The sequence below is a fragment of the Nicotiana tomentosiformis genome, chromosome 12, assembly GCF_000390325.3.
Source record: "Nicotiana tomentosiformis chromosome 12, ASM39032v3, whole genome shotgun sequence".
NCBI lineage: Eukaryota > Viridiplantae > Streptophyta > Magnoliopsida > Solanales > Solanaceae > Nicotiana > Nicotiana tomentosiformis.
This window is the reverse complement of record NC_090823.1, coordinates 113,175,362-113,187,988: the sequence shown is the minus strand read 5'-3', so window position 1 is coordinate 113,187,988 and position 12,627 is coordinate 113,175,362. Positions and strand designations below refer to the sequence as shown.

General features: G+C 39.6%; 1 protein-coding gene across 1 annotated transcript; it reads right to left on the bottom strand.

Moving 5' to 3' along the window:
* Nucleotides 1–1,268: 1,268 nt before the first annotated feature.
* Nucleotides 1,269–2,051, bottom strand: LOC138903235 (uncharacterized). Its single transcript, XM_070191167.1, has one exon. The coding sequence runs from the start codon at nt 2,049–2,051 to the stop codon at nt 1,269–1,271; it is 783 nt and encodes a 260-aa protein (XP_070047268.1).
* Between the last annotated feature and the right edge of the window lie 10,576 nt (nt 2,052–12,627).

Sequence of the window (12,627 nt, the reverse complement as noted above, 5' to 3'; positions counted from 1 at the left end):
TCATCAATAATTACTACGACAAATGAGTAAAGATATGGCTGGAATACACTATTCATCAAGTGCATGAATGTTGCTGGGGCATTGGTCAGCCCAAAAGACATCACAAGAAATTCATAGTGACCCTAACGAGTACTGAATGTCGTCTTTAGATTATCCGACTCCCGAATTGTTAACTGGTGAAATGCAGACCTCAAATCATTTTTAGAGACTACCCTCACTCCCTGAAGCTAGTCAAATAAATCATCAATACGTGGCAAAGGATATTTATTCTTGATTGTAACTTTGTTCAGTTGTATGTAATCAATGCACATCCGCATAGTGCCATCTTTCTTTTTCACAAACAAAACTGGTGCACCCCAAAGTGACACACTAGGCCTAATAACCCCCTTATCAAGGAGTTCCTAAAGTTGCTCTTTCAATTCTTTCAATTCAGTTGGTGCCATACGATACAGAGAAATAGAAATGGGATATGTGCCCAACACCAAGTCAATACCAAAATCAATATCCCTGTTGGGTGGCATACCCGACAAGTCTGCAGGAAATATATCCGGAAAGTCTCGCACTACCAGTACTGAAACAATAGTAGGGGTATCTGATTCAACATTTCCCACAAAGGCCAAATATGAAAAACACCCATTCCTCACCATACGTTGGGCCTTCAAGTAAGAAATTACCCTACTAGGAACATAATCTATAGAACCTCTTCATTCGACCTTTGACAACCCCGGCATTGCCAACATCACAATTTTTGTGTGACAGCCCAGAATACCATGACATGGGGATAACCAATCCATACCCAGGATTACATCGAAATCAACCGTACTAAGTAATAAGAGATCAACTCTAGTCTCCAGTCCCCCAATAGTTACCACACACGATCGAGACACACAGTCTACTATAATAGTATCGTCCACAGGCATAGATACACGTACATGTGAAACTAAGGACTCACATGGTATATTTAGTTAACGAGTAAAGTACGATGATACATATGAATAAGTTGAACAGGGGTTAAATAATATAGATTCCTCCCTTTGGCACACTGAGACAATACCTGTAATCACTGCATCTGAAGCAACAACATCCGGTGTTGTAGGAAAAGCATAGAATTGGTCCTGACTGCCATATGATCGGCCTCCCCCTCTTCGGCGTCCTCTAGTTGACTGAGCCCCACCCCGAGCTGGCTGGGCGGGTGGTGGAACAATTGGTGCAGAAGTCATAGTCTGACTCCTCTGCTGAACTGAACCTCGCGTATGGTGGGGACAACATTACCTAGCATGACCCATCTCCCCACACTCATAGCAAACCATCTCAAAAAATTGTGGGAAGTTTTGAGGCGGACCTCGAGAGCCAGAATAACTACCAGAAGAACCTGGTACAGATAAACCCTGAACTAATGGTGCATGAGGCATACTCTGGACTGGCAGGGCACTGAGAGATGACAATTCCTGATGAGATCTATATGAACCATGGTTGGATAATGCACCACCATGAACTGGACAACCCGTTTGAGTGTGCCTGTAAGGGCGACCCCTGCTGTGGTAGGACTGCCCTCCAGAAGGCACCCCACCAGAACCGTCTGAACCTCGAGGCCTCTTGGCCTCCCTCTCACCACATTCCTGGCTATAAACCACCTCTATATGCCAAGCAATGTCAACCACATCATCAAAAGTGGCACCGAATACAATCTCCCTTGTCATAAGAAACTGTAACTGGTATGTGAGGCCATCAATGAACCTATTAATCCTTTCCCTATCAGTGGGAACCAATGAAACTGCATGACGAGCCAACTCAGAAAATTTCATCTCGTACTGTGTCATAGACATGCCATCCTCACGTAACTGCTCAAATTGTTTGTGCAGCTCCTTTCTGCAAGACTGCGGCACAAACTTCTCCAAAAAGAGAATGGAGAACTCCTGCCATGTAAGTTGTAATGCACCGACCGGCTTGTGCCTCTCATAAGCCTCCCACAATCTGATGGCAACCCTAGAAAACTGAAAAGTAGTGAACGAGACCCCACCGGTCTCCAAAATACATGTTGTCAGAAGCATCTGCTGGCACTTATCCAGAAAATCCTGAGCATCCTCTGACTTAGCAACGCAAAATGATGGAGGTCGAAGACTGCCAAATCTCTCAAGTCTCCTCTACTCATCATCTTCCATAACAAGGACTACTGGGGCCTGAACATCTGCAACCGGCTGGACTGGTAGTATCCCCGGTATCTGAAGTCCCTGCACTACCTGCTCTGGAGTACGAGAAATAGAGGTATGAGTACCTCCCACGGCCTGAGAAATGGCTGGTGCGGCCTAAGCCGAAACCACCTCAGAAAGGCCAGTGCAAACTATCAATATCTGAGCCAAAACCTCTTGTAGGCTTGGAATCTCAATGGGCACAGTTGGTGCCCGAGTTGGTTCCGCCGGCTCAACTATATCTAGAATATGCTCCTGAGCTAGAGCAATTGGTGGTGCTACAGGTGTTGCTTTAACTATTGTACGAGCTACACCTCGACCTCTCACGGCCCTAACTGGTGGCACCGGTGGCTGACCGTCTGATCCGGTAGTATGTGTTCTCACCATCTGTGAGAGAATAGAATAACAGAATTTTAGTTTTCCAAAATCAACAAGTTCGCATCATAGAGTACAAGAAAGTGAAATTTTCCTAAGGGTTTGGCAGCATCTCGAAGATAAGTACAGACATCTCTGTATCAATCCGTAAGACTCTACTAAACTTGCTCATGACTCGTGAGACCTATGTAACCTGGGCTCTGATACCAACTTGTCACGACCCAAAATCCTAACACGTCTCAATACTAGGCAAGCCGATAACCTCGATAAATCACAATAATCTCTTAAGTTTGAAAATAAAATATTTCAATTCCATATAAAACTTCACAATTTCAGATACAAAGTACTCCCAAAACACGGTGTCACTGAGTACATGAGCATCTAAATAACAATAAAGTCTGACGTATAAGAAAACTGTCTGAAAATATAAAACAATACAATATTTGAAAGGAAAGAGAGTCAAGGTCTGCGAATGCCAAGCAACTACCATGATAGTCTCTAACAAATAAATCCTCAAATCTGGCAACTGCCGTATCCGGATCTACATGGATCTGCACATAAGGTGCAGAGTGTAGTATGAGTACAACCAACTCAATAAGTAACAAGACTAACCTCTGGGCTGAATGTAGTGATGAGCTCCACATTCATAATGGTACAAAATTGTAGGCATGCTTTGAAGTTCAACAGTTAAACTCAGTACAAGCAAAATAGATCAATACTGCATGATATGAGGAATGTGACATCTTAGTGGAAAGACTTCCTGTACTACTGGTCACTAACCATACGGTCAATCGGTACTGTTTATGTCTTATCCAACCCAAGGAATATTCCATCCCATATATATATACTCACATTGACTGACAGTCAGTCCCTTAGTACTGTATAAGGCCAATCTAGCCCTGGGGTAATTTACCCCACATGTAAATGATACGGACAATCCATGTCCAGGGAAAATGCATCACAATATAAATAAATAAGGCAAGTCCATGCCTTGGGAAGTGCATCCCGAATATATATATAATTATCTACGCTCACTCGGGTGTGCACAAACTCCGGAGGGGCTCCTTTAGCCCAAACATGATATAAAGCCGATATGGCCTATTGTAGGCGAGTAGTCCCGGTCCGTATAATAATAAAGCCTATAAGGCCTGCTGCAGACGGATAGCCCCGATCCATATAATAGTAAAGCCTATAAGACCTGCTGCAGGCGGCCATCCCCAATCAATATAATAGTAAAGCTTATAAGGCCGGATGCTGGCGGGCAACCCCAATACATATAATAATAATAATAATAATAATAATAATAATAATAATAATAATAATAATAATAATAATAATAATAATAATAATAATAATAATAATAATAATAATAATAATAATAATATAAAGCCAATATGTCTTGCTGTAGGCGGGCTGCCCCGATCCCATAAATGTCCTCACAATGGATGAACATGACTGAGTATGAAATATACATTTTTAAAACAATTAATTCAACAGCAACACGGCCCCATGGGTCCCAAAATATCGGCACGTAGCCTAAACATGATCTTTAATAAGTGCCTCAAATCAATTTCTCTTACACGTGCAAAATGTTCAAGTAATAACATGACTCTTTAATTTTACAACTTCACATGATTTATTCAAGTCACAATTTCTATGGTGCACGTCCACATGCTCATCACCTATCATGTGCTTCACCTCCAAACAATTTATATAACTCCAAATTCGGGGATTCATTATGAGTTTCTGGTAATGTCTTTTGGTTTAACTAATGCCCCGGCAGCGTTTATGGATCTGATGAACAGGACATTCAGGCCATATATTGACTCATTTGTCATTGTCTTCATTGATGACATTTTGATCTACTCACGTAGTAAGGAGGAGCATGAGCAGCATATGAGAGTAGTGCTTCAGACATTGCGGGAACAAAAGCTATATGCTAAGTTCTCTAAATGTGAGTTTTGGCTAAAGTTTGTAGCATTTTTAGGACATATCGTATCGGGCGAAGGTATTAAAGGTGATCCCAAAAAGATTGAGGCAGTTCAGAATTGGCATCGTCCTACTTTGGCGACGTAGATCAGGAGTTTTCTGGGTTTGACAGATAATTATCGTCGGTACGTGGGAGGTTTTTCTTCTATTTTAGCACCTTTGACCAAATTAACCCAGAAGGGTGCTCCATTCCGATGGTTCGATGATTGTGAGGTGAGCTTTCAGAAGCTCAAGACATCATTGACTACAGCACCAGTGTTAGCGTTGCCTTCCAGTTCGGGGATGTATACAGTGTATTTCGACGCTTCGCGCATTGGCTTGGGTTGTGTATTGATGCAGGAAGGACAAGTTATTGCATATGCTTCACGTCAGCTGAAGCCCCACGAAAAGAATTATTCGGTACATGATTTGGAGTTAGCTGCAATTGTTCACGCTCTTACGATTTGGAGGCATTATCTTTATGGGGTGTCTTGTGAAGTTTACACTAATCATCACAGTTTGCAGCATTTGTTCAAGCAGAGGGATCTAAATTTGAGGCAGCGCAGATGGCTGGAGTTACTAAAAGATTATGATATTACTATCCTATATGATCCGGGTAAAGCAAATGTGGTTGCAGATGCCTTGAGCAGAAAGGCAGAGAGTATGGGTAGTTTGGCTTCCATTTCAGCAGAAGAAAGGCCATTAGCCTCGGATATTCAGTCCTTGGCTAACAGACTTGTGAGGCTGGATATTTCAGAGCCCAGCCGAGTTCTTGCATGTGTTGTGGCCCAATCTTCACTATTTGAGCATATCAAGGCTCACCAGTATGATGAACCACACCTGGTGGTTCTTCGTGAAACGGTACTACGAGGTGGTGCCAAGGAAGTTACTATTAGAGCGGATGGTGTTCTGCAACTCCAGGATCGTCTATGTGTTCCTAATGTGGATGGACTAAGGAAAAAGATCCTGGAAGAGGCACTCAGTTCTCTATATTCTATTCATCCAGGTGCTACTAATATGTATCGTGACTTGAGGCAACATTATTGGTGGCGACGAATGAAAAAGGACATAGTTGAGTATGTAGCTCGGTGTCTAAATTGCCAGCAAGTTAAATATGAGCACCAGAGGCCAGGTGGCCTACTCCAGCAGATGACCATACCAGAGTGGAAATGGGAACGAATTACTATGGATTTTGTAGTTGGGTTGCCGCGGACCTTGAGGAAGTTTGATGCAGTTTGGGTGATTGTTGACAGGTTGACCAAGTCGGCACATTTTATTCCTGTTGTGACTACGTATACTTCAGAGAGGTTGGCCCAGATTTATATTCAGGAGATAGTTCGGTTGCACGGTGTGCCAATTTCCATTATATCAGATAGAGGCCCTCAGTTTACTTCACATTTTTGGAGAGCAGTACCGAGTGAGTTGGGGACCCGTGTAGAGCTCAGCACAGCCTTTCATCTGCAGACCGATGGATAGTCAGAGAGGACAATTCAGATTTTGGAGGATATGCTCAGGGCATGTGTGATTGACTTTGGAGGTCAGTGGGGTTGTTTTCTGCCTTTGGCCGAGTTTGCTTATAATAACAGTTACCAATCCAGCATCGAGATGGCTCCATTTGAGGCTTTATATGGTCGGCGATGTCGTTCACCTATCGGATGGTTTGAGCGAGGTGAGGCTAAGTTATATGGTACTGATTTGGTAAGGGATGCCTTGGAAAAGATAAAGTTGATTCAGGAGCGACTTCGTACAGCACAGTCCAGACAAAAGAGTTACGCTGATCAGAAAGCGTGTGATATATCATTTATGGTAGGTTAAAATGTTCTCTTGAAGGTTTCGCCGATGAAGGGAATTATGAGATTCGGGAAGAAGGGCAAGTTGAGCCCAAGGTTTATAGGCCCATTTGAGGTGTTGAAACGAGTTGGGAGGTTGCTTATGAGCTTGCCTTGCCTCCCAGCCTATTGGGAGTTCATCCGGTTTTTCACGTATCTATGCTCCGGAAGTATCATGCCGACCTATCACATGTGTTAGACTTCAGCATAGTTCAGCTAGATAATATCTTGGGTTATGAAGAGGAGCCAATTACCATTGTTGATAAACAGGTTCGCCAGTTGAGATCCAAGAGGATTTTTGCAGTAAAAGTCTAGTAGAGGGGCCAACCAGTCGAGGAAGCGACTTGGGAGGACGAGGAAAACATGCGGAGTAGATATCCAGACTTATTCACCACTTCAGGTACAATTCTAAACCCGTTCGAGGACGAACGTTTGTTTAAGAGGTGGAGAATGTAATGACCCAATCGGTCATTTTAACTTTTAGAACCCTGTTCCCTAAAATAAAACTTCCCGTAGGTGCTTGTAATGATTTATGACTTGCAGGGATGGTTGGTTCGGGATTTGGAAGTGTTTGAGGTGATACCGGAACACTTGGAAGTTTGACCGATGAGTTGACTTTTTGATACCGGAGTCGGAATCTAGTTCCAAAAATTTTCATTGCTCCGTTATGTAATTTATGACTTGTGCGTAAAATTTGAGGTCAATCGGAGTTGATTTGATAGGTTCCGACATTTAATGTAGAAGTTGAAAACTCTTAGTTTCATTAAGCTTGAATTGGGGTATGATTCATGGTTTTAGCATTGTTTGATGTGATCTAGAGGTTCGACTAAGTTCGTATGATGTTTTAGGACTTGTTGGTATATTTGGTTGAGGTCCCGAGGGCCTCGGGTGAGTTTCAGATGGTTAACGGATAAAAAATTTGAGTTAAAAAGCTGCTGCAATTTTTCCTCTTCTGTTGCACATTCTGCGCTGTGATCGAGCCCAGATATCAAGCCCAGGTATCGAGCCCAGGTTTGACGAGGCACATGCTCGAGCTTGTTTATCGAAGCCATGATCGAAGGTCCAGCTCGAGGGCCATGACCGAAGGTCCAACTCGAGGGCCATGATCGAAGGTCCAGCTCGAGGGCCATGGTCGAAGGCAAGGCTCGAGGGCCAGGATCGAGACCCAAGATCGAGGGTCACAATCGAAGGCTCAAGCTCGATGCAATGATTGAGGCTATGATCGAAGGCCCAGCCTCGATGCCCTGATTGAGGCCATGACCTACTTCCAGGCTCGAGCCTGTGATCGAAGCCGCGATCGAGGTCCAGTTCGAGGACTAGTTCCGAAGGCTGCTGGGCAATTTTATAAAAAGAGGGCATTCGTCCCATTTGCCATTTTTGACGAACTTGAGCTTGAGTAGAGACGACTTTTGGCAGATTTTCAAGGGAAAAACATTGGGGTAAGTGATTCTAACTCGGATTTGGTCTGCATATACAAGTATATCATTGTTTTCACAATTTAATTAGTGTTTTGAGATTGAAATTTGGAAAAGTTTAGAAATCTCGTAGAAACGAAATTTTGAGATTTCGGTATCGATTCGGAGTCGGATTTGAGTGAAACTGGTATGGTTGGACTCGTAATTGAATGGTTTGTCTTATTTCATAACTTTCGCTGGATTTCGAGATATGGGTCCCCCGGGCAAATTTTTAATTAATTTCGGGATCTTTTCTTAAATATGTAGTATTTTCTTATTGAATTGATTCCTATAATATTTAGTGATTGTATCGAATTATTTTGGCTAGATTTGAGCCAGACGGAGTTGGATAATCGTGGAAAAGGCCTTATAGTGGATTAAATTGGAGCAAGACGAGGTAAGTCTCTTGTCTAATCTTATGAGGGGGAAATTACCTCATAGGTGATTAAGATTAAACAATTGTTGCTAAATTGTGGGGGATACGTACGCACGAGGTGACGAGAGTCCGTGCATAGCTACTATTAATGCTAAAGTCCGGGTAGTTTAGGACTCAAAGCATGCCTTACTTGTGTAAATTGTATTCTTTGATTAATTAATATTAATTGATATATATGAATATATTGTGAATTATTTGATAAAGATATTAAAGGATGGAAATCTCATATGCTTAATTTTTGTTTAAATCAATTAATTGTTAAAAGAAATTATTCTCCTCCCAAATTTATCTTATAATAAACATACTCTCATTCCGGAGGCACATAAGAAAATGTCCTCCTTTCTTGTGGAGCGGACCGAACGCCTCGGCAGGATAGATGCATCTATGGATCACGCCGCACGTCCCTCGGCAGTGTACACGACACTCTGGATCGGGCCGTACGTCCTCGGCAGAAATCGTGCTTAATAATAATAATTACACGATACTTTAATAATTTATTTCAGCTTGTGAAGCTAATTAATAAATTGAAAAATCCTTGGAATTTAATGAATTATTGTTCTTGCTTGTTAAGGAATTAATTGTTACTCCGGTGAATGAGGTTTAATTGATACATTGGAAATTATTTGAATTGAGGGAATTTAATTAATATATTGAGAATTGTTACATTTGAAGGAAATTTGATTATTTCTGCTGATTAAATAGATTATTGTAAATTCTGTAAATCATGCTGATTTAAGTATACTAATTTTATTTCAGTTATTATTATTGACCCTTAGTGAGTGTCAAAGTCGGCCATCTCGTCTCTACCACTTCGAGATTAGGCTTGATACTTACTGGGTACACGTTGTTTTCCGTACTCAAACTACACTTGCTGCACTTTTTGTGCAGGATCTGAGATAGGTACTAGTGGAGGACCTATCATCACATACCCACGTCATCCCGAGGCATAGTGGTGAGCTGCCTTTTTGAGCCGTTCTGCCTTTTTATATAATCTACTAGATGCTCATGAACTTGTGACACCGGGTCTTGGCACACACATTGGTAGAAATTGGTATTTAATTATTTTCTTGGAATAAAAGTTTAACCAATGTACGTTTAACTTTTTAGTTGGCTTGCCTAGCTGTAGTGTTGGGTGCCATCATGACCTATAGGTAAAATTGGGTCGTGACACTATCAGTTAAACCATCAAGATTCCATTCATAAATTTCGGAACCACTATAAGACGTATTAGTCTGATTCCAATCTTATTCTTCTATTAACACATCTTGAGGAGTAGGGCGATTATAATAATAAGTTTGCATTCTGGGTTTATCAGCATTCTTACTATTCTTTTTGGGATAACCTCTAAGTTTATTAAACTCTGACCAGACTTCATCTTTATAATCAGAAGTGGTATCTAATTTATCAGCAAATTGTTTTGATAAATCAATAGGTTTAATGTTTAAACCAGATAACTTTTTATCAAGAAGTTGTTCTAAATCATTTAACGATTCGAATTTAAAATCCTGAATCTCAGGGGGTCTTTGAACATGAGTAAGAATAATTTGAGCTTCTTATTTGCTTCCTGAAGTAGAGGCAATATCAGTTATCTTCTTGCTAGTACTCATTTCCTTTATCAAAATTGTTAATTCATTAAGTTTTTTATCAAGAGAACTGATATGGTCACCCAAAACTTTAACATATAAACTTAAATAATTATTTTGAGAAATCAAATTATTAATTTCTGCGATGCTGACAACAGCAACAACTTCATCAATAATTTTTTGAAATGCAGTAAACGTAATACCTGTATTATTAGGTAAAACAAAAGGTGCTTGAGGTGTGTATATGGCTTTAGTAATATTACCACTTCCATCTTTATAAGATCTTTCTAAAACCTTTATGTAAAGCGGTAAATAAGTGGTTATAAACCAAGGAACAAAATACATAATTTGATTATGTAAAGCACAAGTTTCATAAAATTCTTGAGAAATATTATTTAAATCTTCTTTACTATAAGTATCAAAAATCCAAGTTTTAAATCGGCTCCATTTATTACTAAAAAAATCCTTTTGAACATGTTTTCTAGCTTGTGACCCTGGACTAAAATCTATTAGGGGTGGAATCATTAAACATCATTGGGGTTGAAATTCATTTCGGATGCAGAAGGAATATCCTTATCAGAAATATTATCATTATCTTGAACAATATTTGTTTGACGGTTAATCTTAACCCTTTCAACAGGCTTATCACTTTTAGTAGAAATAGTGTGTAAAGATGTAGCACGATTTCGAGCTGGTCCATAGACTGGTTCAACAGGAGAAATATGTTGAATTGCAGGTAAAAGTCTATGATTGGAAAATGAATGCCTATTATAATTAGGACTAATAGTAGGCAAAAGTCTATTATTAGAAAATGACTGCCTGGTATACATCTTAAGATATATATTAAGATGTATATATAGTATATTATATATATATTATAACGCATTGCTTATCTCTTTAAAATATTTTTGTCTTTAAATTTGAATTAAAAACTTTAGGTGACAATTCTATAATATAATTTACAAGGAATTGTCTTAGATATTTTTATTATCATTTTTTTCTCTAACTTGTATAAAAAAAATTTAAAAAGTAGAAAGTATACGTTGGGCCCGCTGTGATGACCTAAAATGTCATCTTTAAATTTAATAAGTAATTATGTGTTCTAAGACCTCGAAAAGCACCATTTATTATTTCTCGACTTGCGTGCATAGTCTGTACATTTTTCCAAAAAGTTTTTATGTGAAAAATGGATTAAAATAGGAAATAGAGCTTTAAAACTCAACTAAGTTGACTTTGGCCAATATTTTGAGCAAACGGACCCGGATCAGTGTTTTAAAAATTCCAGTAGGTTTGTATCGTGAGTTGGGACCCGAGTTATGGAATTTTGATGAAACATTAAAAGCTTGAAAGCTTAATGATTTCTAAGAAATTACTAATGTTGGATTTATTGACCTCGGGTCCGTATTATGGTTTCGGAGCCCGGTATAGGTCCACTATAATATATATGACTTGTCAGCCGAATTTGGCGAGAATCAGAGTTGATTTGACGTGATTCGGACGTCCGGTTGTAAAAATATAAGTTTTAAAGTTTTCTTGGAAGCTTCCTTTGATTTGGTGTCCGATTCATAGTTTTAGGTGTTATTTTGGCAATTCGATCGCGCCAGCAAGTTCGTATGATATTTTAGAACTTGTTTGCATGTTTGGTTTGGAGCCCCGAGGGCTCGGGTGAATTTCGGATAGGCTACGGGATGTTTTGGACTTTGAAAATCTGGTAGTTTGTTGCAGTAGGTGTTCTGGAATGTTCTTCTTCGCGTTCACGAAGGTACTCTCGCGAACGCGAAGAGTAAACTGGGCAGCTGGATCTTTCTTCTTGGTATGGTTGAACTCGTATCGGAATTAGTGTTCGGTTTTCGCGAGTTTTTCAGGGATTTGAGACTGGGCCCCACTATCGAATATTTTAATGAATTTTGAATATTTATCCGGAAAATTTGTAAATTCATATGGAATTAATTCCGACGATTAGTATTGAATATATTGAATTGTTTGTGAATAGATTTGAAGCTTTCAGAGGCAAATTTAAAAGGAAAAGTTGTGGTTGAATAATTGATTGGAATTTGCAAAGCGAGGTAAGTGTCGGGGTTAACCTTGACTTGAGGGAATAGAACCCTTAAATTGTTTTATGTGAATTGCATGTAAACGACGTATAGGCGAGTTGACGAGTGTCTATACGTCGTCAAATTAATTATTTGCCTGCTTACTTGAAAAATCACAAATGGTTTTTAATCATAAATTAATTATTATAATAATTGTTTCTCTCTTATTCTTTATAAATATAAATTCTTGAATTCCTGCATTAATTGTTACATGCTATTTGAATTATGTGCCTTAATTGTTATTTAACATTTAGCATAATAAATATTAAACTGCCTATTTCCTCCCTGATTTTCATAGTAATTTGCTCTTTGTCATTGTTTGCTTCATAATTAAACCATAATTATTGTATGCTTGTTGTCTTGTAATTTTATATTAATTGTTACATTTATTGGGAAAAATTTTTCTATAAAAATTGGTAAATGAAAATATTGGAGGAGCGGGTTGCACGCCGCAACATGATTAATTATAATGAATATATTGGAGGATCGGGTTGCACCCCGCAACAGACTTATTAAAAGTCTATATTGGAGGATCGGGTTGCACGCCACAACAGACTTATTAAAAGTCAATATTGGAGGATCGGGTTGCACGCAGCAACAGACTTGTTAAAAAGTTAATATTGGAGGATCGGGTTACACGCCGCAACAGACTTGATTAACATGAATATGTTGGAGGAGCGGGTTGCACGCCGCAACAGAA